The sequence below is a fragment of the Notamacropus eugenii genome, chromosome 5, assembly GCF_028372415.1.
Source record: "Notamacropus eugenii isolate mMacEug1 chromosome 5, mMacEug1.pri_v2, whole genome shotgun sequence".
In the NCBI taxonomy this organism is placed as follows: domain Eukaryota; kingdom Metazoa; phylum Chordata; class Mammalia; order Diprotodontia; family Macropodidae; genus Notamacropus; species Notamacropus eugenii.
Window position 1 is genome coordinate 107,405,181 of NC_092876.1, and position 27,457 is coordinate 107,432,637.

At 35.6% G+C, this 27,457-nt stretch overlaps 1 protein-coding gene across 12 annotated transcripts in view; it reads right to left on the reverse strand.

Moving 5' to 3' along the window:
* Positions 1-27,457, reverse strand: part of FNDC3A (fibronectin type III domain containing 3A) — a 213,810-nt gene that overhangs the window by 137,989 nt on the left and 48,364 nt on the right. For all 12 annotated transcript variants that reach the window (XM_072610542.1, XM_072610537.1, XM_072610543.1 and 9 more), the window contains one exon: positions 13,761-13,898. In XM_072610542.1, the coding sequence (XP_072466643.1) occupies positions 13,761-13,859 (99 nt within the window). In that variant the 5' untranslated portion in view covers positions 13,860-13,898. The remainder of the gene's footprint in view (positions 1-13,760; positions 13,899-27,457) is intronic.

Sequence of the window (27,457 nt, forward strand, 5' to 3'; positions counted from 1 at the left end):
GGGAAGGATTCTGGTCCCTTACCACGGAGGTCAAAAAGCCCTTTCACTGACCTTTGAAGCTGTCTTTGGCACCTGTGAGTTGAGGGATCTGTGAACCACGGCTGTTACCACCAGGGATTCTGCCCCCCAAGGCCTGCTCTTGTCCTCCTCCTGGGGCTGGCTGGGCTGGGTTCCGCTCCACGTCTGGTGTGAAAGACTTTTCCCGTCGGCTTTCCAGGTCACCCTAGGCTGGAAATCTCCTCCACTCTGTTGTTCTGTGGCTTCTGCTGCTCTAGAATTTGTTGAGAGTCTTTCTTTACAGGTATTTTATGGATTGTGGGGGAAGCATTAGAGTATATGCGTCTTTCTACTCCACCACCTTTAAGAATGATTGTTAAAAATTGTTTTAGCATGCAATTGGAAATTAAGCTATTCAGGCAATGGAATATAGAAATCTATTTTGCCCTACAGGAAAATAGAGGAGAAGGGGGATGAAAGAAGGGTGGGTAACAGAAGAGAGGACACACTAGAGAAAGGGGTGGATGGGGTGCATTCTGTCCTGAGGTGGGGGGAAATAGGGAGAAAATTTTGAATTCAAATTCTTGTGGAAGTGAATGTTAAGAACTGAAAAATAAATAAATTATATAATGAAAGAAAATGTAAATTAGCACCTGGAATAAGTTCAGGAAATCAAAATTCCTAAAGATCATTTTTAGATTCAACTCAAAAAATGTAGTCAATTATTTTTGAGGACACATTTTGAACATTTATGAATGGGTTCTCCATTAAAATTTAACTCTTTCAGGAATTCTTAATATTTAAAGAATCAACTACATTACCTTAAATTACTCCTTTTTAAAATCTCAAATACTCAGAAAATAGGAGTATGAAATAAATGCTAAAAGACCACCACAACAAATCTCTACATCAAATCTCTACAACAAAATAAACTCATGATGCCAACATGAACCAAAGAATTTTGTATATTTAATAAAATTAATAACTCTGAAATACTCAGAATGAAGTGAAATCTATAGTATCAACAAGACATAAAAAAAAAAATTTCCTCTATCCATTTTTTACTTTTAAAAGTAATACTTTTAAACTACTGTTCTGAATTTGGCAATATAATTTTTAGGTTATTCAAGTGATAGAATACACAATGTAATATATACTACTAAAATTAAAGAGGAGCTCCTAAGTGACAGTTATTACAGAGTAATTACAGAGTAGAATTTTCCACTACATCTATAATAACAGGTCAAATAGCTATAAATGCACAGGATAATAAATAAATCTATTGGGCACATTCTCCAAAGATTCAAAGGTATATTTTGAAAAGGATAAATAAGATTACTGCCAGAAAGATGAAAAACTACATTCTTTCTAAGTATTTTGTAGTATGTTTATACCTTCTTTTTAAAAAAATTCCTGAAAACCTCCAATTTAAAATTTTCAAATACTGCTGCCAGATTGCTTCTTAATAAAATCCAAATTCTATATGAAAATGACAGAACTCTTAGAATAGTAAAATGCAGCAGTGAAAGAAGGGCTTTCACTTAAAAATAATACAAGTAAAATTTTCTTTACAATGTACACAAACTATAGAAACTATAGCCTGAAGCTTATTTAGAAACCAGAAAGAACCAAAAGCTGGTATTATGACTACAAAAAAAAAAATAAATCATGCTGCTGTTCTTATTTAAGATATGGTATTTTGTCAAAATGTAGGTATTATAACTTTTAACATTACCATTCTAAGATGAAAACCAGTTGAGAAGGACATTTCTAAGTTCACACTAAACCTGGCAAATCTGTAGCTTATATTCTCAATCAGGGCATCTATTCATAACAATTACATTCCATCTTCTGCTCTCCCACTGTGGATCTAATTATGGAATTCAATGGAAATGTTAATTACACTGAAACTTTAGCACTTTCACCTACTGTAGCTCTTCTCTTTTTATTTTCCTCATTCAACTGGTGCTACAACAGTGACAAAAATGCTCTAAAATTCTCAGCACCACTCAGGATGTTTCAATCTGTTACATTCACTAAATACTGAGGTAGTGCTCATTAACTCATCTCTGACTAATCAACAAATCTAACAAACTCCATTCTGAATAGCATTCTATTTAATTTTTTTCTAGACCTATATATATAGTACACAGGTTGAGGCAGGACATAAAAGGTATGATCAGTACAGTCAGCAATACCTACCTCAATGATTGCTTCCTATCAAATCAACTAATGTACAGTGAGTTTCCTGCTATATGCTAAATGTATCATGTAACCATAGTGACTAAATCAACAAAGAACTGCAGCATCTGCTTCAAAATTATGTCTTATCAACAGAAGGTTAAGATGCCAAAGAAAGATTCTTCCAAATATATTCTATTAACACCATGTTTTTAATTTTGCTTTCTGATTGAGATATTAATTTAGTCCTAGTTTTTACTTCATCTACAGAGATTTTTATATGACATAATGGAAACAAATTGTAAACAATTGTGTAGACACACTTACCAAGAGATTAAATTTTTTTAATAGTTATTTCTTAACTTTGCAAAGAATTAACTTATTTAACTGATTGTAAATTAACTTATTTATCATTAAATCATTTGCAACTTGACTTTCTTCAAGGTTCAAGACACCTGCTACATTGTAGAGGAAGCTTTTCCTATTTCCATAACTATCAGCACTCTTTCCTTCCTCAAATAGTCATGTATGTACTCTTCTGTTTACATGTTGTTTCCTCCAGTAAAATGTAAGCTTTTTAAGGACAGGAATTGTTTTTCATTTTCTTCTTGTATCCTCAATAGCAACTGCTTATTGGATTAGCATATAACCCATACATCTCTACAACAACATTAACCTACATGCTTGAATTTACATTAAAGCTTTTTCTTCTCCACAAAGATGTATATCCAATGAAAAGAGAAGCATATCTATATGAAAATAGATTTTTAAAAAATCAGCTGAAAATGTACAAAGAACCAATCAAACAACAGATCAAATATTCACTATATTTGGAGATATATCTACACATTTTAGATAATTTTTGTTACATTAGATTCTTTTCATTCTGCCTGTGAATTTAGTTGAACATTTCTAACTATTTTGATGCTACTGTTGGTGGTTTTAGTAAATTTTCTTCTAGCATTTTTTGCTACTACTTCTTTTAATTACCAAATTAACCGAATGCAGCATTAAGCACCCCAACATGAACAGGGAGGCCTGCTATCACAGGTTCTTAGATCTGCATTCATAAAAGGAAAGGCAACTTTTGAGGGTTTAACAATCACTTTATTCAAGCACATGTATCATTCCTTTAACCACGTACATATATCATTGAGTTAGTTCAGGGAGTCAGCACCCTGAGTTTCAAAGAAAATACAGAGAAATCAAAAGATCAACAGACATGGTTTCCTCTGCCTGAATTCAACAGACAATTGGACCCCAACTGTCTGACCACAGTTACCAGGGAGGGAAGCATGACATCCGGGTTCTCAAAGCTCCTTAGCTTCCCAGAGTCCTCATCTAAAAACTAAGCCCCAAAGTAAAAGCTCAACTCAGAGTATTTATACCTTTTTTAGAGCCAGAGGGCATCACAACCCTTGAGAAGCAGTGCCTCATTAACAAATGGCTTGGGCCTTCCCACAAATCTTCCTTAATCAAACTCCCCCCAATGGGCAGGCCCATTAATGGCTGGGAAAGATCTTTAATCACATTAAAATAATTAAAAATACAAATACATATACTATTTCGAGTTAAACTCTTGTTTATATACTTTACTCCTTGTAAGCCTCTTGATTGATAAAGGCAAGATTCAATCAGAGGCACCTGATTATACTAAAACAAAAGCAGCAAAAGATCCTATTTTGAATGCTATTACACCAAGGTACACTGTACAACGCACAATGTACATCCCCCACATTCACTGGATCACAGGTCTTATTTGTTTTATTCCTTTCTTTGATTTTCAAATTTCCTTTTGAGAACTTCTAGCACATTTGCCTCTTCACAGAATTTCTATTGGGAATCAATGCATTACAGCATAAAGTCCTGGGATCCAGAGAAGATGAGTTCAAACAGTGACTGTGACCTTGGACAAGTCCTCTAACCTCCTGAGTACTCAGTTTCATCATCAGTAAAATAAGACTTGGACTAGATGGCTTCTCAGATCCCTTCACATATGATCCTACTGCTGTTTTTAAAGGATGATATTCAGAAAGTAAGCACTCTTGTGAGCTATCATCTTGAAACTTGATATTTATATTTATTTAGGATTTTAGCTTAGTTGGAGTGTCATTTCAAGGGAAATAGTCTGATCACAAATGGTTATGGACTAAGTCTGAAAAAGAATCTAGTCGTTATTAAAATCAAAGAAGCAGGATAGGGAAATAGGGATGACATACTTCCTTTCTACCTCCCCTAAATAACAAATCTAAACATTTCAACCTCTGGAATTGGCTTACCTAGTACTCCTTTGTATGAAAATTTATCCTCTGTAGGAAATTGGCTTAAGGAAAACTAGTTGGAAATGAGAGAATTACAAATTGTCAGATTTTTCAAGTCTTTTTCATAGTTTTTCTTCTTTGAAATTATTTCTCATTCTAGTCTATCCCCAAAGCCAAATTTCTTTTTTTCTAATTTTTTAAAAAAACTGTTTACTTATTTATAGTTTTCAACATTCATTTCCACAAAATTCTGAATTCCAAATTTTCTCCCTATCTCTCCCCTCCACCATTCCAAAACACCATGTATCCTGATTACCCTTTCCCCCAATCTGCCCTGCCTTCCAACACCCCTACCTTCCCTTATCCCCATCTTCTCTCTTGTCTTCTAGGGCAAGATAAATTTCTATACCCCATCACCTGTACTTCTTATTTCCCAGTTGTATGTAAAAACAATTCTCAACATTTGTTCCTAAAACTTTGAGTTTTAACTTCTCTCCCTCCCTCCCCACCCAACCCCACTGAGAAGGCAGCAATTCAATATAGGCTATATATGTGTAGTTTTGCAAAAGACTTCCATAATAGTCATGTTGTGTAAGACTAACTATATTTCCCTCCATTCTATCCTGCCCCCCCATTAATTCTATTCTCTCTTTTGACCATGTCCTTCCCCAAAAGCATTTAATTCTAATTGTTCCCTCTTTCCATTTGCCCTCCCTTCTATCATCCCCCCTGCTTAGTTTTACTCTGTTTATCCCCTTCTCCCCTTACGTTCCTCTAGTGTAAGAAGGATTTTCACACCAAATTGAGTGAGCATTTTATTCCTTCCTTAAGCCAAATGTGATGAAGGTAAGCTTCACTTTTTCCCTCTCACCTCCCCCCTTTTCCAATCCACTGAAAAAACTTTTTCTTGTCTCTTTTATGAGGGATAATTTGCCCCATTCCATTTTTCCCTTTCTCCTGCCAATATACTACTCTCACACCCCTTAATTTTATTTTTTTTTAGGTATACCTTCCTACTCAACTCACCCAGTGCTCTCTGTGTGTGTATATATATATATATGCATATATGTGTGTATAATCCCTCCAACTACACAAATACTAAGGAAAGTTTTAAGACTGACAAATATTATCTTTCCATGTAGGAATGTAAATAGCTCAACTTTAGTAAGTCCCTTACGATTTCTCTTTCCTGTTTACCTTTTCATGCTTTTCTTGATTCTTGTGTTTGAAAGTCAAATTTTCTATTCAGCTCTAGTCTTTTCATCAAGAATGTTTGAAAGTCCTCTATTTCTTTCAATGACCATTTATTCCCAGGAAGTATTATACTCAGTTTTGCTGGGTAAGTGATTCTTGGTTTTAATCCTAGTTCCTTTGACTTCTGTAATATCCTATTCCATGCCCTTCTATCCCTTAATGTAGAAGGTGCTAGATCTTGTGTTATCCTGACTGTATTTCCACAATACTCAAACTGTTTCTTTCTAACTGCTTGCATTATTTTCTCCTTGACCTGGGAACTCTGGAATTTGCCTACGATATTCCTAGGAGTTTCTCTTTTTGGGTCTCTTTCGGGAGGTGACTGGTAGATTCTTTCTCTGGTCCTAGAATTATCAGGGCAGTTTTCCTTGATAATTTCATGAAAGATGGTATCTAGGGTCATGGCTTTCAGGTAGTCTCATAATTTTTAAATTATCTCTCCTGGATCTCTTTTCCAGGTCAGTTGTTTTTCCAATAACCCAGCACAGGCCTCAGCAGCAGCAGCAGGTCTCAGATACCCCCTACCCACAAACACCAAAAACACTTCAAAGGTCACTTCTCATGATTTTCTTGCATCGTTCTCATTTCTCTTCACAATTTTTCCTCCACCTCTCTTACTTGATTTTCAAAATCCTTTTTGAGCTCTTCCATGGCCTGAGACCATTGCATATTTATTTTGGAGGCCTCTAATGGTAAACATTGTTCTTCCTCAACTAAAACGATGGAAGAAAATACCTGTTCACCAAGAAAGTAACCTTTTATAGTCTTATTTTTTCCCCTTTCTTGGGCATTTTCCCAGGGCTAGGGGAGGACCCTGCTCCCTTCTCACCCAGGAGAAAAAGCTTTTTTACTGACCTTTGAAGTGTCACTAATAATTTAACTTCTCATCTATACTGCCCTTATATTTGTACCTTCAAATTTCTGAATACCTGAGTTCAAATCAAAACCTCTTTGTGGCTTAGTCTACTCATTTATAAAATGAGGGAGCTGACTCAATGGTCTCTGAACTTCCTCCCAGCTCAAAAACCTATGATGCTATGATATCTGAAACACACATCCTCTTCCTAATAAAATTTCCTTTTCTAATATTACCTCCTTTGCCACCTCACTATTATACACTACTTTTCCAATAGCAAATACATTTTAAACCTCTAAATAACTGAAAAATCACCACACATTTAGAGACATGGGAAGACTTTTAATGACTATATTCCTGAGAGGTTGCCTATTAAAATATATTTCTACAAACCCACTGATAACTTTTTGCACTGTTTTTCATCATAAAATGGGTGAAAGATTAACCTGGGAAAATAAAAATAATAAAATATTTATAGAATATCTACCATATGTAAAGTAATATCCTGGACCATGGTCTTAAAACCATTATAAAATACTACTTAAAAATGCAACAAATGCTCAAGGATTACAACATGAAAAATAGGAAATTTTTTATAAAACAAAAACAGAAAGGCTACAAAATGTATATGTAAATATACACACATCCACAAAGTTCATATATATATATTGCAATCATAATCTATTTAATTCACAATTCTCCTTCCTAACTGCAACCATGACCCAGTTAACTCACATGGGTGCTTAATACATTTGCTGAATTGAATGGAACTGAATAATTGTTAGCATAATTTGACAAATCCTAGTTGAAAAAATAGTTAAGGCCAATTTTGTGGCAGTGATGGTGGTATTTTTCATGAAAATTCTATATTGAAATTTTAGCAAAAAGCATATTCTACTTGAAAAAAATGTTGAATAATAAACCATGTTAATATTATTCTTCTTTTATTTTTTGATGCACTTGGTACACATAAAGACTCAAAACAAAAAGGAAAACCCTGCATTGAACTTAAAAAAAAAAATCACTCAAATGTTCTTTACCAGTAACTTTCATGAACAGAAATGCAAATTTTTACAAAATCAAAGTTCCCTGGAAATAGTAAGTGTGTAGCTAGGGAATAAACAGGTCATAAATACATTGAAGCTTTTCATGATTATGATTAAGTCCCTTCAATTTGCAGAAGAAACTGATTTATGTCTCAGATTCTCCATTTGTAAAACTAAGGCACAGAGAGGTTAAGTAATTTGCCATAGTTATGAAGCAAAACTAAGAACAGAATTCAGGTATTTAGTGTTCATTCCAATGCATTATTAACTCATCTGCAAGTTCTACATTTCAACAAGCTTCTGTATGAATTAAGGAGAAAAACAAATGCATAAGTAACTTATATGCATAAAATTACCGGATAAATGGAAACAACTACAGCAAAAATCTCAGGAGGCTTTTTTAGTAGTGGCTATAACATAGGACACTATGCATGCAATCTGTGAAATCTGAACACAGGATTCAAAGTAGAAATTGTTTTTTAACCCCAAAGAGATATGAAAATTAGCAATTTAACTAAATAATGTTCCACAAAAGAAAGAAGCAAAGCCTTGGTGTTTCAAAAGATTAGTAGAGAAGTAGAAAGAACATTCCAAAAAGGGACAAGCAAAATCCACTGAGGTAAGAATGGGTCAAAGTCCCAGGCAAGTGCAAATGGTAAAGGAAGAGACTTTAATTGGAACAGAGGATCCAAAATGGGGAATAAAGACATGAAGCTGAGCACAAAACAGGCAGCTGATGAAGGATTTTGAATACTTGGTAGAAAAATTTGGGTTTGAAATAACATACAATTCTAATGAGAGAATTTTAAGCAGAAAAGTGGCATCATGAAAAATGTAATTAAGTTGTTCTGGCAATTTTGCTTAAAATGAACCAAAGCAGTGAAGGAAGCAGGATGAAACTTCACGCCTGAAATAAATCCTGAACTAAAATAATGTTTGTAGAAATAGAAAATGAAATATTGAGGAATTTCACAGAATAAACTGCATGAGGTATTGCATCAGCCTCACTGATGACCTCATGAGTGCAAAATCACATGATCTACTCTATCTATCTAGTTCTAGCCCTACTTCATTATTCAACCACACAGATTCCCCTTCTGACGTAGTCCTGGGCGCAATAATCAAAAATAGTCCTGGGCGCAACAATCAAATATATTACTACTAATCATTGCTACTGTTAAATAGAGCCTATGGCTCTACTCATCTTCTGTGTGACATCAGCAGCCCTCCCCACCCCACCTTATCATTCCTCCTCTATGTTTGTTGTTTCCTACTATTAAAGTGTAGGCTCCTTGAGGGTACAGAGAGTCTTACTTCTATACTTGATAAAGTGTTAAGAGAAAGAATAGACTTAGGAGTTCAACAACCTGGGGAACTCCCAGATAAAGAACTCTTTCAGTCAGTGCAGGATGGCCTATTGAATGCAATGTATTACCCCTTTATAGTGCTGTCTTTGTCAAACACACAGTTCTGTGATAGGAAAATGTTTTAACAAAATAAATAAAAATACGATACAACATTAATCTGTAGTTTTACTCTATGTCTATTTGAGTTAGATCCTCTGGAACTAGAGTTCTGATGCACTTTTAGTCCAAGGAACTGGATGAAGACACTGGGGATGAAAAGATAAAATGAAAACCAGGTCCTGCACACAAAGATCTTACACAAACGGTTAAGGACATGATTCAAAAAGCAAGAGTATTAATAACTAGGAGGGCCAACGAAGTGGAGGTGGCATGAGATCTGAGACATGAAGGAAGCCAGGGATACTAAGAAACAGAGTTAAGAACAAAGTGTATTTTTGATGTAGGGGTCAGCCTGGGGAAAGGGGATAGCTATTGTTAAATATAAGTTTTATGATTTCAAAAAGTTTGAAAGCCCCAATTCACTGGAATCCATTGGCAACACTGATGCAGACCAGAAGTTTTCTTAACCTTTTCAGTGTTAAAGATCCCTATGGCAATCCGGGGAAGTTTACTGATGCCTTCCCAGAACAACATTTGTAAATGCATAAAATACACAGGACTACAAAGAAAATGTGGTGAAGTATAGTTATCAAATTTTTAAAAATCCAACAAGTTTAGGGGCCCAGGCTAAGAACCTCAATATACATCAACTGTCATAACCTTAGGTATAACCCTTCACTTCATGATTCCTTAGTTTTTTTCCACTGATAAACTGAGGAAAGTAATACCTACTCTTACCTGTGAAATCAGAATTCTGTGAGGATAAATAGATCATCTGTGTAATATTTTTTTAATTCTATGAAGAAAGGCTATACAAAACCATTATAATATGTATTGAAGTTATTAATGAAGGCATTTTCAATACCTTTCATAAATGAAAATGAATAAGACTACTATAGCAATTTTAAAAGTTTTAAAGATCATTAGGCATAATTTCTATAATTCTATCAGAAAACCAGGATGCTAAGAAAATAAATTTACATACTGGAGTTAAAAAATAAATTAATAGGTAAATTAATTTTCAAGTTTCATAAAGCATGAAGTTGAGAAGAGAGAAAAGGTTCATACATCAAAATTTAATGCCAAAGTTTGGCTGAAGAGAAATAGCTAATATCTATAAAGGGGATGCTTCAATAAACCCAATAAAATAAAGTTCCTATTGATCAGGAGCTACCAAAACAAAATTTTTAAAAAATTAAATGAACAATGAAAATCTTTGGAGTTGCAATGGGCAAACTGTAATGGAATTCTTATCCTTTGTTTCCTCTACTGGCATACAGACAAAGCTGTTTATTATTAAAAAAGCCAAGCATCTATTCTAATCCTTCACTATCACAGAGTAGAGAAATCTGGATGCTATGAGGTTACTTTATCTTACTTCCACCATCTAATTTGGTCTACAAGCCTTACTAAAAAATATTTCATCACAGAAGATTTTCTATTTCACAACATGTTGATCCTGGGAATTATTTTAAAACACAGCCTTCTCCCCCTAAAAAATCACCAATTTTTAGATTCTATTCTGGTGATATGTAGTTATTTTTAAAGTACTTTTATTCAACATTAATAACAGTAATGAGAAATTGGTAGTTTAACTGATGGTACAAATATAGCCATCTTCTTTAATAGGTTAACATATTTAAGGTACACATTCTCAATTTAATATGTTGGATCCTTCTGGAACCATTTTCAAAACAAGCATTCCCCAAGTTACGAATGAATATGGAGACTAAAGTTAATTTGTAAACCTATAATTCTGAATACTGAAGACATTTTCCACAATTTTTTTCCCCCTAAATAGTGGCTACCTATTTAGGTTTAACTTATGATGGAGTGGACTTTAGCACTAATATATTAGCATGAATTTTGGGTTTTGAGGCAAGGATTTTATGGAATATGTAGGCAGGTGTTTGGGGGAATGGCAGCAATGGAAAGGCAGTAGCAGTATGGAAAGAGTATCTGGAGAACATGGTAAGAAAAGGGAAGAAGAGGGAAGGATCTTCCGTATCTCATGAGCACTGGTTTAGCTTATGACAAAACTTACAAAACAGATAAAATTTTGCCTCTGATTTCCTCCCAACTTTCTTTCCTATATTCTCTTATCTCCTACTGGTTCTATAATCCCTCAGGTTTTTTTTTTCTCTGCACACTGTTTCTATTAACTGAGAAATTTGACTAGAAAAAGGGATATAAACAGAGAATAGACCTGGTTTTCCCTCACAATCTGGGGAGAAGCATAATTATCCACACAGCTCTCTCCAATGAGCTCTTGGACCCAGAAATAGTAGCAGTGAAGAGGTAATACTAAAGCAGTAGAGGGCCTTTAAAGAAAACAACCTATTTGAGTACTCTAGAAAGGAAAAGAGAAGACCCCTAACCATAATGAGTACAAGCACCAAACAGAAAACAGGATCTGAGCTGAATAAGTGACAGAGCACCATGATGAAGAGGAACAAAACAGATTTTTATTGTTTTTTTATATACATACACAGATACACAGGTATAAATAAAATACACATAAAATATAAACACACACAACAAGAAAATAATCGTTTTATACCAACTACTGCCAGAACCTGAGACCTGAAGGAATAGTAGCGCCCCTTCTAAACCACCAGTCCTAGTTGATAGAATCTGGATTTAATTTACTAAGTAGAACATCATGACAGATTTTTAAGCAGGCAAGGATAAAAATGGTATTTGGAGAAGCTTTACAAAGAATAGGATTCTGGAGTTAGAACTCAAGGAGATCTATGAAGTCATCTAACGCAAACTTTTCAATTTACAGATAAGGAAACAGGCCCAGAGAGGGTAAATGACTTGTTCACAGTCACCCAAGAAGTACGTTGCAGCTTTGTGCTATAAGAAATGACAAGCAGGATGATCTCAGAAAAAACCTGGAAAGACTTACATGAACTGATGCACAGTGAAGTGATGAGAACCAAGAGAACACTGTACACAGTAACAGCCACATTATGTGATGAACAGCTGTTAATAACTTAGCTATTCTCAGGAATACAATGATCCAAGACGATCCCAAAGGACTCATGATGAAAAATGCTATCCACTTCCAGAGAAAGAACTAATGGTGTCTGAATACAGACCAAAGCATACTATTTTTCTCTATCCTTTCTTTCTTTCCTTTAGGTTCAAGTTTTCTTCCACAAAATCACTAAGACAGAAATGTTTAACATGATTGCACATGTATAACCTACATCATACTGTTTCCCATCTCTAGGAGAGGGAGCAGGGGAGGGAAGACAGGGAAGGAGGGATAGAATTTGGAACTCAAAACTTAAAAAATAAAGTTAAAAATTGTTTATAAAAAAAAGAATTTGGAGAAGTAGGATTTGAACTCAAGTCTCTAGAGTCCAAGGCCTCAATCTTTCCATTCTACTGTGATACCTCTCATACAGACTGAAAGAAGAAGATGCTAAAGATTCCAACTATGAGGCTACTGAGAGTATTCTAACCATATAACCTATGGCTAGGACTTGACCCTATAAATTATGCTGTGTATATTTTGCATTTATTAATGGATGCATACTGTTACCACTGGAAAGAATTTTAAATTCCTCGAGGGCTATGATAGTTTCATTTTTCAGCTTTGTATCTCTAACACATGCTGCCTCTTGAATAAACTGCCAAACACTGACAATCAGAACAAAAGTAATGACAGTAACATTTTTAAAGGTGCAGGGATTTCTGCTATCCATAACAACTGACGATTGTAAAAGAAGAGCTTTGCAAAGACTAGGATCCATCTATACAGAACATAATTAAAAATGTATTCAAATTACCAGGGTAAGATAGACACACGCACACACACACGCAAATTTTCTAGTTGTAAATGAAAAGCACAACAAACTACAAAAGAAAATGTGATTTTTCTTTTCTAGATGTCTTTAAGAATGCTAGCTTGAAAATTTTTTTGGATTAGTTACACAATTAAGTAGGAAAGAAGTTAGACAATCTGAGATCCTTATAATTTAATAATTCTATCTCCCCCCCAAAACTGAAAAGACAAGCTGAAAATACCAATCATCATAGTTTGAATGCTTTTAATTTGCATGTAAATTTCATACCTAGTGTGTGTTTCCCTGTGAGGTTACTGGTCACATGTTTGAGTCAAACCCTTTTTATATAGTTCAGCACAAAATTTAAAGATATCACTTACAAAAATGTCAATAATATTTATATACAAAACCTGGAAAAGTAGTTAATATTAAAGTAAATATTTAAGTAAAAGGTGTCATACTAGAAAATTATCTACTTTCCACTACCATATATTCTCATTAAACCTAATTATGTTAAATTTATGAGTCTACTTAAGAATGAAGCAGTCATATTATTATATAATGAAGCCACAAAATGTGTGAGGCACTATTCTTCTAAATCATTTTGCTACTAATGTACTCATGGTCCAAAGAATATCTAAAGCAACTCTAATATTAACAAAGCTCAAGTGCAAGAAAAAAATATGAATACATGTAGAAGGTATGGCTATAAATAAGAGAGACATGTTGCTCCACTACACATGGAGTACATTATATAGTCATATACTGGTTTACTCATTTCAAGAGGCATTTTGAGCTGGAAATTAAAAGGTGAATTAACACCAGAAATACATTATCTTAATGATTTATCATAGCTTATGTAAATAAGCAGTCCAAAGGAAGAAAGGACTAGGTTTCCTTACCTGTTGTGCTCCATCCCCACTTACAATAGGTGCAGGCAGAAGAGGAATATCACTACTTAATATCTGAGTTGTGTCCAAGAGCGGTGGATGCTCTGCCATTATTGGTAAAACATTAATATACCGGACTGTTCTCCAATTCTGAAAAACAAAAAGAGATTTGTGTATACATCCTTCAACTAGACAAACAGGTATATTAAAATACCAGAATCATCTTAAACAGCCTAAAAAGTTATATTTTTCAACTGAAATGCAGTGTATGCTATATAAATTGCACTAAAATGAATATTTTGAAATACTAAAACAAGTAGGAGGGGAAGGGTAACTAGGAGAAACTGACAAAAAATATAAAAGGCAATGTAAAACTATGTAAGGAGAAAAAAAGCAGTAGAATAAATCATATCCTTCCATGTACCTTAAAACTAGTGATACAGAGAGAAAATTTAGATTAAAGCTTATATAAACAGCAAATCTATTTTACGGTCAAAGAAAAGGAAGGGAATATATAGTGCCTAATATGTAAAAGGAACTGCACTAATAAGCACTTTACAAATATCTCATTTGATCCTCACAACAACCCTCATAGGTAGGTACTATTATTATCTTCATTTTACAATTGAAGAATTGAGGCAAATAGAGGGCAACTGACTTGCCCAAGGTCACACAAATAAAGAAAGTGTCTGAGGTGAAATGTGAATTCAGGACTTTCTGACTTCAGGTCTACTATTCTAACTACTGAGCCACTTAGTTACCTTGGAATAGCCATGCTCTATTCTATTTGAGTGCCCATCATTTTCTAAAAATATTTTTATTTATTTCATTAACATTTCCCAATCAACATGTAAAAATTTTTAAACAGTAAACTTTAAAAACTTTGAGTTCCAAATTTCTTTGCCCCAATTCCTCCTCCCTCCTTGAGGCCAGCAGTGTGATATAAGTTACACATATGCAGTCACGTAAAATATATTTCCATGTAAGTCAGAAAATTTTTAAAATTATAATAAAGTTTTTTAAACGTATGCTTCACTCAGCATTCAAAGTTCATTAGTTCTTTCTCTACAAGTGAAGAGCACTTTTCATCATGTGTCCTTTGGATGAGTCCAATGTCTTGGATCATTGTGTTGATCAGAACAGCTAAGTCTTTCACAGCTAATCATCATACAATATTTCTTTTACTGAAGGATCAGACTATTAAGGAGGACTCTAGCAAGAAGCTTGCCAGCAATGATTGAGAGAGATCCCCCTGTGATTGTCACAAGACAATCTATTCCCTTTACCTTAAAGAGATGGACAAAGGAGGCATCCTTGAACTCCTAGGGAATAAGCTCCTTTTGCCATATAACCTGGAAAATTTCAGTCAGCTTTTGTATGAGCAGTGGTCCTCCTACCTTGTAAATCTCAGCTGATATAGAATCAGCACCAAGTGCTTTGCCACATGAAAGGAGCCTAATGGCTCTCAAAACCTCTTCTTCAGTTGGAAGTTCAGTTAAGGAGGGACTGACTTCAACCTGAGGTAAATTGTCAATGGCCTTAGCATTGTCTGATGATGGTCAGTTGAGAACACTGTGGAAGTGTTCAGCCCATCTCTGTAGGATCATGTCCTTACCACTAATCAACGTGGCTCCATCAGCACTGAGTAGTTGTGATGCACCATAGGTTTTTGGTCCATAAATAGCTTTCAGGGAACCATAAAGATGGTCATATACCTGAGAGCCAGTGTGGCTTCAGAAAGGGCCAAGGAACAATCGTAATGGTGTTTGCTGCCCGACAACTCCAGAAGAAAAATGCCAGGAGCAGAACAGAGGTCTGTACACAATGTTTGTAGATCTGACCAAGGCCTTTGACACTGTTAGTCATGAGGACTTATAGATAATTATGTCAAAATTTGGTTGCCCAGAGAAGTTCATCAGAATTGTACGTCAATTTCATGATGGCAAGTTTGCCCGAGTTCTGGATAATGGACAATGCTCTCATACCTTCCCAGTCACCAATAGAGCGAAACAGGGCCGTGTGCTTGCTCCCATGCTTTACAGCATTATGTTTTCAGACAAATGTTTTCAATGAGGATGAAGGTCAACTACTGTACTAATGGCAAGTTCTTCAATTTGAAAAGGCTACAAAAAAGCCTGATCAAAGTGGAGGGAATGTTGGTGCATAATTTTCTGTATGCAGATGACTGTGCACTCAATGTAGCTGCTGAAGCTGAGAGGCAACAAAGTATGGATCAATTCTCTGCTGCCTGTGCTAATTTTGGCCTAATAATTAACACCAAGAAAACACAGGTGCTCCATCAGCCACCACCACACCATCCATATGTGGAATCATCCATATGTGGAACCATCGATTACAACAAATGGAGAAGTTTTGAATGCTGTAGTGTACTTTCCAGGGATGTACACACTGACAACAAGGTTGATGCATGCATTGCCAGAGCTGGCTCAGTGTTTGAGAGGCTCCAAAGAAAAGTTTGAGAGAGAAGAGATATTAGACTGACTACCAAACTGAAGGCCTACAGAGTCATTGTGCTGACCTCATTGTTATATGCTTGTGACACATGGACAGTCTACCAGCGCCTTGCCAAGAAACTGAATCGCTTCCATCTGAACTGTCTTAGGAAGATTCTGAGGATCACCTGGCAAGATAAGCTACCAGACACTGAAGTCCTTGATCGAGCTGAACTGCCAAGTATTCAAACTTTGTTTCAGAGAGTGCAACTCCAATGGGCTGGCCACACTGTTTAAATGAAAAATGTATGCTTGCCAAAAAGACTATTTTATGGAGAACTCACAAGGGGCAGGTAATCACATGGTGGCCAGAAGAAATGATACAAAGACACTCTCAAGGTCTCTCTCAAGAACTTTGGATCTGACTATGCAACATGGGGGGATGCTGGCACAGGACAGCTCAGCATGGCATGTCCACATCAGAAAGGGTGCTGTGCTCTTTGAGCAAAGTGGAATTGAGACAGCACAAAGTAAATGCAGGATGCACAAACTTGGGGTAACCACCTCAAATATTCACACAGACTATCTGTGTCCAACCTGGTATAGAGCATTCCGAGCTCCTATTGGTCTGATTAGCCACAGTTGGACACAATGAAATTTCACTTTATCATGGTGATGTCATCTTGGTCCTCTTCAAAGACGGACAATAACCAACTTCTTTTACTGTGTCCATTGTATTTCTGGTTCTGCTCACTTTGCACCAATAAATATAGGTCCTCCAAGATTTTTCTGAAACCATCCTGCTTGTTATTTCTTATAGTGCAATAGCATTCTATCACAATCATATACCACAACTTATTCAGCCGTTCTCCTATTAATGGGTATCCCTTCGATTTTTATAAATTGAACTCAGTTCCCTACACATTTGAGAAATGAGGCCTTTTATCAGAAATTTTTTGTAAAATTTCCTCGCATTTTCCTGTTTTTCTTCCAATTTTGGCAAAAGCTTTTTAATTTCATATAAACAATATTATCCATTTATCCATAATGCTCTCTGTCTCTTCTTTGGTCATAAACTCTTCCCTTATCCATACATCTGACAGGTAAATTTTTCCACAATCACTTAATTTATTACATCACCCTTTACGTTTAAATCATTTATCCATTTTGATCTTATCTTGGAGCACAGTGTGAAATGATGCTGTGTCCAAACTGCTTTCTACTTTTACCAGCAATTTTTGCCAAATGATGAGTTCTTACCTCAAAAACTTGGATCTTCACGTTTATCAAACACTAGATTACTATGGTCAGTTACTATGTATTTTATGTCTATTATATATCCACCACTCTATTTCTTAGCCAGTACCAGACAGTTTTTGATGATTATTACTTTGCAATATAGTTTGAAATCTGGAACTCTTAGGCCACCTTCCTTAACATTTTTTTCATTGATTTCCATATATTCTTGACCTTTTGCTGTTCCAGATAAATTTTGTTATTAATTATTTTTAGTTCTATAAAAAAATTCTTTGGTAGTTTGGTATATCAGTAAACAAGGAAATTAACATGGATAGAATTGTGATTTTTATATTGGCTTGAGCAATTAATATTCATCTAATTGTTTAGATCTGTCTTTATCTGTGTGCAAAAAGTTTTGTAACTGTGTTCATATAATCCCTGGATTTGTCTTAGCAGACAGATTTCCAATTATGTTACACTGTCTCCACTTTCTAAACATGGAATTTCTTTATTCCTTCCCTCTGTATTTTTTTAAAAACAGTATACAGAAATGCTGATGATTTATGTGAGTTTATTTTATATCCTGCAACTTTGCTGAAGTTAATTGTTTAAACTAGTTTTTTAGTTGATTCTCTAGAGTTCTCTAAAGCATACCATCATATGATGTGCAAAGTGATTTGTTAGGTTTTTTTTAATTCCTTCAACTTCGTTTTCCTGTCTTTTTGTTATCACTAGCATTTCTAGTACAAGATTGAACAATAGTGGTGATAATGGACATCCTTGCTTCACTTATGATCTCAGTGGGAAGGCTTCAAGTTTATCACCATTACAAATAATGCTTGCTCTTAGTTTTAGATAGATAATACTTTTCATTTTAAGAAAGGCTCCATTGCTTCCTATGCTTTCCAGTGTTTTTAATAGGAATGAGCGTTATATTTTGTCAAAGGCTCTTTCTCCATTTATTGATATAATCAGATTTTTGTGGTTTTTGCTAATAAAAGTCAATAATGCTGACAGATTTCCTGATATTGAACCTAATGTATAATCTTTGTGATAGACTGCTGTATATACTAGCATTTTATTTAAATTTTTTGCATCAAAATTAAGAAAATTAGTCTACAGTTTGTTTTTTTTGTTTGTTTTGGCTCTCCTTGATTTTGGTATCAAAACAATATGTATGATAAAAGGAATTTGGTAGGCCTCCTTTAAGTATTTCTTGAAATAGATTACATGGGACTGCATTTAATTATTATTCCTTAAACGTTTGCTGGAATTCACTTGTAAATCTGGTCCTGGGGATTTTTTCTTATGGAGGTCACTGATAGCTTTGTTCAATGTCTATTTCCAAAACAGGGTACTTAAGTATTCTATTTCATCTTCTGTTAATCTGGGCAGTTTATATATTTATAATATTGACTCATTTCACTTAGTTTGTCAGTTTTATTGGCAAATAATTGGGCAAAACAGCTCCTAGTAATTCCTTTAATTTTATCTTCACTGGAAGCTGATTTACCTTGTTTACTTGATACTAGTAATTTGGTTTTCTTCTTTTTAAAAAATAAAATTAAACAATGGTTTATCTACTTATTTTTTAAAACTAGCTCCTACTTACTAAATAGGTTTTTTTATACTTTCAATTTTACTTTTATCCTTTGATTTTTAAGATTTCCATTTTGGTGTTTAATTGGGAATACTGAATGTTCGTTTTCTACTTTTTTTAAAAAAGTTGTAAGCCAAATTGATTGATCTGTTCTTTCTTTTCTTGATATATGCATTTAGAGATATAAAATTTCCCCTCACTACTGCTTTGGCTGAATCCCACAGATTTTGGAATGTTGTCTCATTGTTTTCATTTTCTTTAATGAAATTGTTTTATGATTTTTTCTTGCCCCACTAATTCTTTAGGATTAGATGTGTTTAATTTCCAATTAACTTTTAATCCATGCTTCCACTGCCCTTTGTTAAGTGTAATTTTTTACTGCATCATGGTCTTCAAAATGGTGTATTTAATATTTGTGCTTTTCTGCATTTGGTTGGGAGACTATTATGCCCTAACCCTTCAATAATTTTTGTGAAGATGCCACATACAGCTGAGAAGGTGTCCTCCTTTCTGTGTCCACTGAGTTTTCTCCAGAGGTCTATCATATCTAACTTCATGAAGGGTTCTATTCATCTCCTTGACTTTTTTTGAAATTTATTTTGTGGTTTAGATTTATAAAGCTCTGAGAGGAGAAAATGAGATCCCCCACCTTCCAGTGTCTTTCTTGTAAACAATTGTTGGATTCTGCTTTGGAATCCATCTGTTATTCTATTCTGTTTTATGGATGAGTTCTTCTCATTCACATTAACAGTTATGATTACTATTTACATTTCTCCCCATCCTATTTTACCCTTCTTTCTCTTTTTTAAGCTGTTTCTCTTCTAAAGTCTGTGTTGCTTCTGACCTCTGGCTCCTTTTATATGCCATCCCTTATTATCACTTGCCTTCCCATTCTTCTTGTTTGTTGGGTACAAAAGACTTCTATTACCAAATGAGTATGTGTATCGGTATAAGCACCTGCCTAATACTTTGGTCAGCTAGGAGGCACAGAAGGTAAAGAACTGGCATGGGAAAAAGGAGGACTGATCTTCCTGAATTAAAATCTGGCCTCAGACACTCAAACACCCTGAGCGAGTCACTTAACCCTGTTTACCTCAGTTTCTCATCTGTAAAAGGAGCTAGAGAAGGAAATGGCAAAGTTGGTATCTCTAGTATCTCTGCCAAGAAAGCCCCCAAACTCAGAAAGAGTTGGACATGACACAAACAACTAAACAACAACATGTTTGTCTATGTATATGTGTTTATACATACATGCATATGTATGTATACATACAAATATAGTTTTCTGTCTTTGAACCAATTCAGATATGAATGAGGTTGAAGCATTGTCACTCTCCTGCCCCATTTCCCCTTACACTGTAAATCTCTCCCCTGTACAACTCTTAAGTAAGATAGTTTTCCCCCTTCTTCCTTTCTCCTTCTCCCAAAGCATCATACTTTCTCACCTCTCCATTTTTTTTTTTTACAACATCTCAGCATAATCAACTCACTTTTACACCCTCTATGTAGAATCCTTCTAATAATGATAAAGTTCTTAGAAAATATATGTTATCTGGGGGGCGAAGCCAAGATGGCGGACTAAAAAGACACACGTACGTAGGGTCTCCCCACACAGCCCACAAAATACCTGTAGAGAGGGACTCTCAACAAATTCTGCAGCAGCAGAAGTGGAGAACAAGAGAGTGGAGAAGATTTCCAGCCCACATTGACCTGAAAGGCCCATGGGAAACGCCAGTTGCGCAGGACGCAGAGAGGAGCATGTAGCCCAGCCCAGCCCTGGCCACGTGCGGTACCATGAGAATTTGGGAGTAGGATACCTCAGGGGCAGAATCTCCAGTCCCAGCAGCAGGTCCTCAGATCCCTCAACCCAGAGGCACCAAAGGGGGGGTTTTATCAGCTGGCCAGGAAGGGAGAAGGGCCTTCCCATAGCTCCAGCAGCAGGCAGCAGCTGCACACCAGCCTGTGTACTGACAGCTTCATTGTTGGAGCATAAAAACCCCTGAGGGCACTGAAGATCTGAGTCTTACCTCAGCCCTGGGTGGAGGCCCTGGCTGAGGGGGTCTTTGTCTCACACTGAATGGCAGCCCTGCCCATCCAGCTTATCTGAAAATCAGCCCCCAGTGCTGGCTTGGAGGAACTGGAGGACAGGTGGCTGTGGAGAGGTAAATGCTAAGATTCTGGGCACAAGAATACCTCTCTGCGTCCAGACCAGTACACGCTTGATCATGCCACCTTGGAGGAACTGAGATCTTACAGATTCCCAGAGTATACCCTACTCTTGACAAAGGACCCAAAAGTCAAGTAATTGGTTGGGAAAATGACCAAAAAAGGGAAAAAAAGTAAGACCATATAAGGCTACTTTCTTAGTAAACAGGTATCTCCTCCCATCCTTTCAGAAGAGGAAGAACAATGCTTACCATCAGGGAAAGACATAAAAGTCAAGGCTTCTGTATCCCAAACACCTAAAATAAATATTCAATGGGCTCAGGCCATGGAAGAGCTCAAAAAGGATTTTGAAAATCAATTAGAGAGGTGGAGGAAAAACTGGAAAGAGAAATGAGAGAGATGCAACAAAAGCATGAAAAGCAGGTCAACACCTTGCTAATGGAGACCCAAAAAAATGCTGAAGAAAATAACACCTTGAAAAATAGGCTAACTCAGCTGGCAAAAGAGGTTCAAAAAGCCAATAAGGAGAAGAATACTTTAAAAAGCAGAATTAGCCAAATGGAAAAGGAGGTCCAAAAGCTCACTGAAAAAAATAGTTCTTTCAAAATTAGAATGGAACAGATGGAGGCTAATGACTTTATGAGAAACCAAGAAATCACAAAACAAAACCAAAAGAATGAAAAAATGGAAGATAATGTGAAATATCTCATGGGAAAGACAACTGACCTGGAAAATAGATCCAGGAGAGACAATTTAAAAATTATGGGACTACTTGAAAGCCTTGATCAAAAAAAGAGCCTAGACATCATCTTTCATGAACTTATAAAGGAAAACTGCCCTGAGATTCTAGAACCAGAGGGCAAAATCAATATTGAAAGAATCCACCGATCACCTCCTGAAAGAGATCCAAAAAGAGACACTCCTAGGAACATTGTGGCCAAATTCCAGAGTTCCCTGGTCAAGGAAAAAATACTGCAAGCAGCTAGAAAGAAACAATTCAAGTATTGTGGAAATACAATCAGGATAACACAAGATCTAGCAGCTTCTACATGAAGGGATCGAAGGGCATGGAATAGGATATTCCAGAAGTCAAAGGAACTAGGACTAAAACCATGAATCACCTACCCAGCAAAACTGAGTATAATACTTCAGGGGAAAAATTGGTCTTTCAAAGAAATAGAGGACTTTCAAGCATTCTTGATGAAAAGACCAGAGCTGAAAAGAAAATCTGACTTTCAAACACAAGAATGAAGAGAAGCATGAAAAGGTGAACAGCAAAGAGAAGTCATAAGGGACTTACTAAAGTTGAACTGTTTACATTCCTACATGGAAAGACAATATTTGTAACTCTTGAAACTTTTCAGTATCTGGGTAGTTGGTAGGATTACACACACACACACGTGCACACGCACATGCACACACACATAGAGACAGAGTGCACAGAGTGAATTGAAGAGGATGGGATCATATCTTAAAAAAAATGAAATCAAGCAGTGAGAGAGAAATATATTGGGAGGAGAAAGGGAGAAATGGAATGGGGCAAATTATCTCTCAAAAAAGAGGCAAGCAAAAGAATTTTCAGTGGAGGGTAAAAGAGGGGAGGTGAGAGAAAAACATGAAGCTTACTCTCATCACATTTGACTAAAAGAAGGAATAAAATGCACAATCATTTTGGTATGAAAACCTATCTTACAATACAGGAAAGTGGGGGAGAAGGGGACAAGCAGGGTGGGGGAAGGATGGAAGGGAGGGCAGTAGGAGGAGGGAGCAATTTGAGGTCAACACTCTTGGGGAGGGGCAGGATCCAAAGAGAGAATAGAAGCAATGGGGGCAGGAAAGGATGGAGGGAAATATAGTTAGTCTTACACAGCACGACTATTATGGAAGTCATCTGCAAAACTACACAGATATGGCCTATATTGAATTGCTTGCCTTCCCAAAGGGAATGGGTGGGGAGGGAGGGATGAAGAAAAGTTGGAGCTCAAAGTTTTAGGAACAACTGCTGAGTATTGTTCTTGCAACTAGGAAATAAGAAATACAGGTAATTGGGTACAGAAAGTTATCTTGCCCTACAGGACAAAAGAAAAGATGGGGACAAGGGAAGGGAGGGATGTTAGAAGAGAGGACAGATTGGTAATGGGGCAATTAGAATGCTTGGTGTTTGGGGGTGGGGGGAGGGGAGAAATGGGGAGAAAATTTGGAACCCAAAATTTTTTGAAAATGAATGTTAAAAGTTAAATGAATAAATTAATTTAAATAAAAGTAAAAAAATAAAATAAAAAAGAAAATATATGTATCATCTTCACCTACAGGAAAGTAAGAATTTTAACTTGAGTCCCTTATGATTTTTCTTTCACATTTACCTTTTTATGTTTCTCTTGAGTTTAATTCTGAAAGTCAAATTTTCTATTCAGCTCTGGTCTTTTCATCAGGAATGCTTGAAAATACTTTATTTCATTAATTATTCATTTTTCCCCTGAAGAATTTTACTCAGTTTAGCTGGTAGGTTATTCTTGGTTAATCCTAGTGCCTTTGCTGTCAGGAAAAACATATTCCAAGCCCTCTGCTCCTTTAATGTGGTAATGTTAAATCTTGTGTGATTCCTAACTGTGATTTCATGGTATTTGAATGGTTTCTTTTTGGCTACTTGAAGCATTTTCTCTTTCACCTGTGGGCTCTGAAATTTGGCTATAATATTCCTGGGAGTTTGTATTTTGGGATCTCCTTCAGGTGGTGACTAGTGGATTTTGTTTTTAATGTCTATCTTACCCTCTGGTTCTAGGATATTGGGGCAGTTTTCTTCAACACTTTCTTTAAATGATGTCTAGGTTCTTTTTTTGATCATGGCTTTCAGGTATGGAATGATCTCTCCTTGGATCTATTTCCCAGGTCAATTGTTTTACCAATGAGATACTTAACATTTTATTTTTTCATTCTTTTGATTTTGTTTTATTATTTCCTCATGGAAATAATTTCCTCATGTCTCATGGAGTCATTAGCTTCCATTTGCCCAAATCTAGCTTTTAAGTAAATATTTTCTTCCATGAGCTTTTGTACCTGTTTTTTTTTTCTATTTGGCCAATTATGCTTTTAAAGGAGTTATTTTCATTAGTGAATTTTTGTACTTTTTTTCCATCTAAGCAATTCAGTTTTTTAAGGTATTATTTTCTTCATTATTGTTCTATATCTCTTTTATCAAGCTGTTAATTAACAAGAATTTCCAAAAGATCTAAAAAATGATTTTCAAAATCAAATAAGAATGGTAGAGGAAAAATTAGGCAAAGAAATGAAAGCAAAGGAAGAAAATTATAAGAAAAGCAGTCGTAAAACAGAGTTCCAGAATATATCCATACAAAGGGGGTGCTACTTGAATGATAATCCCACAAAGGAAGATGAAGAGAAGTCAGAAATGTAGGAGAATCAGGTAAGAACAGTGTTAGACAAATCCAGAAGCAAGAGTATCCAGTAGGAGACGAAGACTGAGAAAAAAACAACTGAAATTGGCAATTAAGAAGTAATTTTTATGTCATATGACCAACAATATGGAAGATTAAATATTTTCTATGATTCCCACTACCTTCACTATCACTGATTAAGGACTCAGCACACACAGGAGGGCCTGCTGTACAGGTTCTTAGATGTGCTTTTCTAAAAGGAAAGCAACTTTCGAGGGGTCAATAATCTACTTTAATCAAGCACATATATCATTCCACTTAGTTCAGAGGGAAAAGTCAGCACCCTGAACTTCAGAGAAAACACAGAGAAATCAAAATCAACAGCAGTGCTTCCAACTGTCGGACTGTAAGCAATACATACATCACAGATCAACAGACAGAGCCAACTGTCTGACCATTACACACATACATAGTTACCACAGAGAGAGAAGCACCAATATCTGGGTTTTCAAAGCTGCAGGGGCTCCATAGTGCCAGAGTCTCCTCTGGCCAAACACTTTCAATGAGTAAGCCCCAAAATAAAACCTCACTTCAGAGTTTTTATACATTTTTCAGAGCCACAGGGTATCACAACACTTGAGAACCAGTGCCTCATTAACAAAAGGTGTGAGCCTTCCTACAAATCTTCCCCAATCAAACTCCCTTTAATAAGTAGGGCCATTAAGGAGCGGGGAAGATCTTTAATCTCATTAGCATTATGCCTTCAAATCTCTTCAAAATGGGAATTATATGCAAGAGATAAGGTCATTTTAGTTCTCTCCACAATCTAAGATACTAAAAATCCAAAGGTGGTAACAATCTGAAAAATTAACTCCCCCACAACATGAGAAAAAAACGGATTTGTAAAGTCAAAATTCCTGTTTTGCATGGGAGAAATAATGAGAAGAAAAAAATGTTATTCCAAATTGGCAAACCTCAATAAAAGAAAAAAAGAGAATAATGGTTTGGGAATTCAAATACAAAAAAGTAAAGTAAAATCTGGGAGAATCAAAAAGCAATAACATAAAAGGAAAATAGAACCTCAAAATATAATGATCTCAAAGACAGGATCAGTAGATAAATGAAGGATTATAATAACACGGACAAATCAAAAAACCTAAAAATCATAATGTAAGAAGTAAACACAAGAAAACTGTTCATAATTTCTGAACACAGAAAAGTATCCAAAAATCCAAAGATAGCCTAAAAAAAAAAACCTCCAGAAAAACAAAAAGCAATAACCAACAAAACCCCACAAACCTTAAGACAAAAACAAAAAAACCCTGCTGAGCAAACTACAAGCTACATGATGGTTAAATTTAACAATTCCAAAGACAACAAACAAATTCTGCAAGCAAATGAGAAAAACCTTTAAATAGAAAAAAGGAAATTTAAATAATATACTTTACAGTCATAAGAAACCAAAATAGAGAGTGCAATAACATGCTCCTAAAAACAAAGGAACTCAAGATGCAACTAAAGATGATACATCTTGAAAATCTGAGCCTAATCACTAATGGGAAAAAAAAATATAACTAAAAAAAGGAGGAATTTGAAGGATTCCCAAAAAAAAGAAAACCAGACCTGAGCAAATTATTTGTTTTGAAAATACCCTAAACAGATGATAAATGTTGGAGATGTAGGAGAGCTGGAACACAAATTCATTATTGCTGGAGCTGTGAGCTGATCCAACCATTCTGGAGAGCAATTTGGAACTAAGCCTAAAGGGCTACAAAAATATGCATACTCTTTGACCCAGCAATACCATTTCTAGGGCTGCATCCCAAAGAGATCATAAAATGGGAAAATGTACAAAACGTACAAAAATATTTACAGCAGCTCTTTTTGTGGTGGCCAAGAACCAGAAATCGAGGGGATGCCCATCAATTGGGAAATGGTTGAACAATCTCTGGTATATGAATGTAATAGAATACTATTGTGCAATAAGAAATGATGAACAAGTGAACTTCAGAAAAACCTGGAAAGACTTCTATGAACTGATGCTGAGTGAAATGAGCAGAACCAGGAGAACATTATACACAGTAAGAGCCACAATATGTGAGGACTGCATCTAATAGACTTAACCCTTCACAGAAATGTAAGGACCTAAAATATTTCCAAAGGACTCTTGATGCAAAATGCTATCCATATCCAGAGAAAGAACTACAGAGGAGGAATGCACAATGAAGCAGACTATTTTGCCTTTTCTTTTGTTTTTTTCTCATGGTTTCTCCCATTCGTTTTAATTCTTCTATGTAACATGACTAATGTGAAAATGTGTTTAATAAGAATGTATGTGTAGAACCCACATAAGATTGCATGGTACCTTGGGGAGGGAGGAGGGAAGGAAGGGGAGAAAATTTTAAACTTGTGGAAGTGAATGTTGAAAACTAAAAACAAATTAATTTACAAAAAGAAAAAGAAAATACCCTAAACCACAGAAATGAGAAAGGTAAACAAATAGACCAACTAAGGAAAACACAAGTAATAAAGTTAATTAACCCTCACCCCCCACAAAAAAGGGGGAAGGACTAGAAACATACCTATGAAAGACATAACAATAAATAACACAATAATGGATGGACCATTTAAGAGATTTCTTTTTCTAAATACACAAGGAAACGAGGAAAAGAAGAAAATGCAAATCAAATAGAAAAAGTGATGGTGGAAGAATAGAACTAAAACATCATGAACTGATGCTTGCAACAACCCACTTAGTTGTGAATTAGAATTCTTTTTTGTGGGACAAAACTACAGCATAAGAGGACACAAAAAAAGAGAAAAGGAGAGGAAAAAGAAAGAGGAGTGTAAATGACA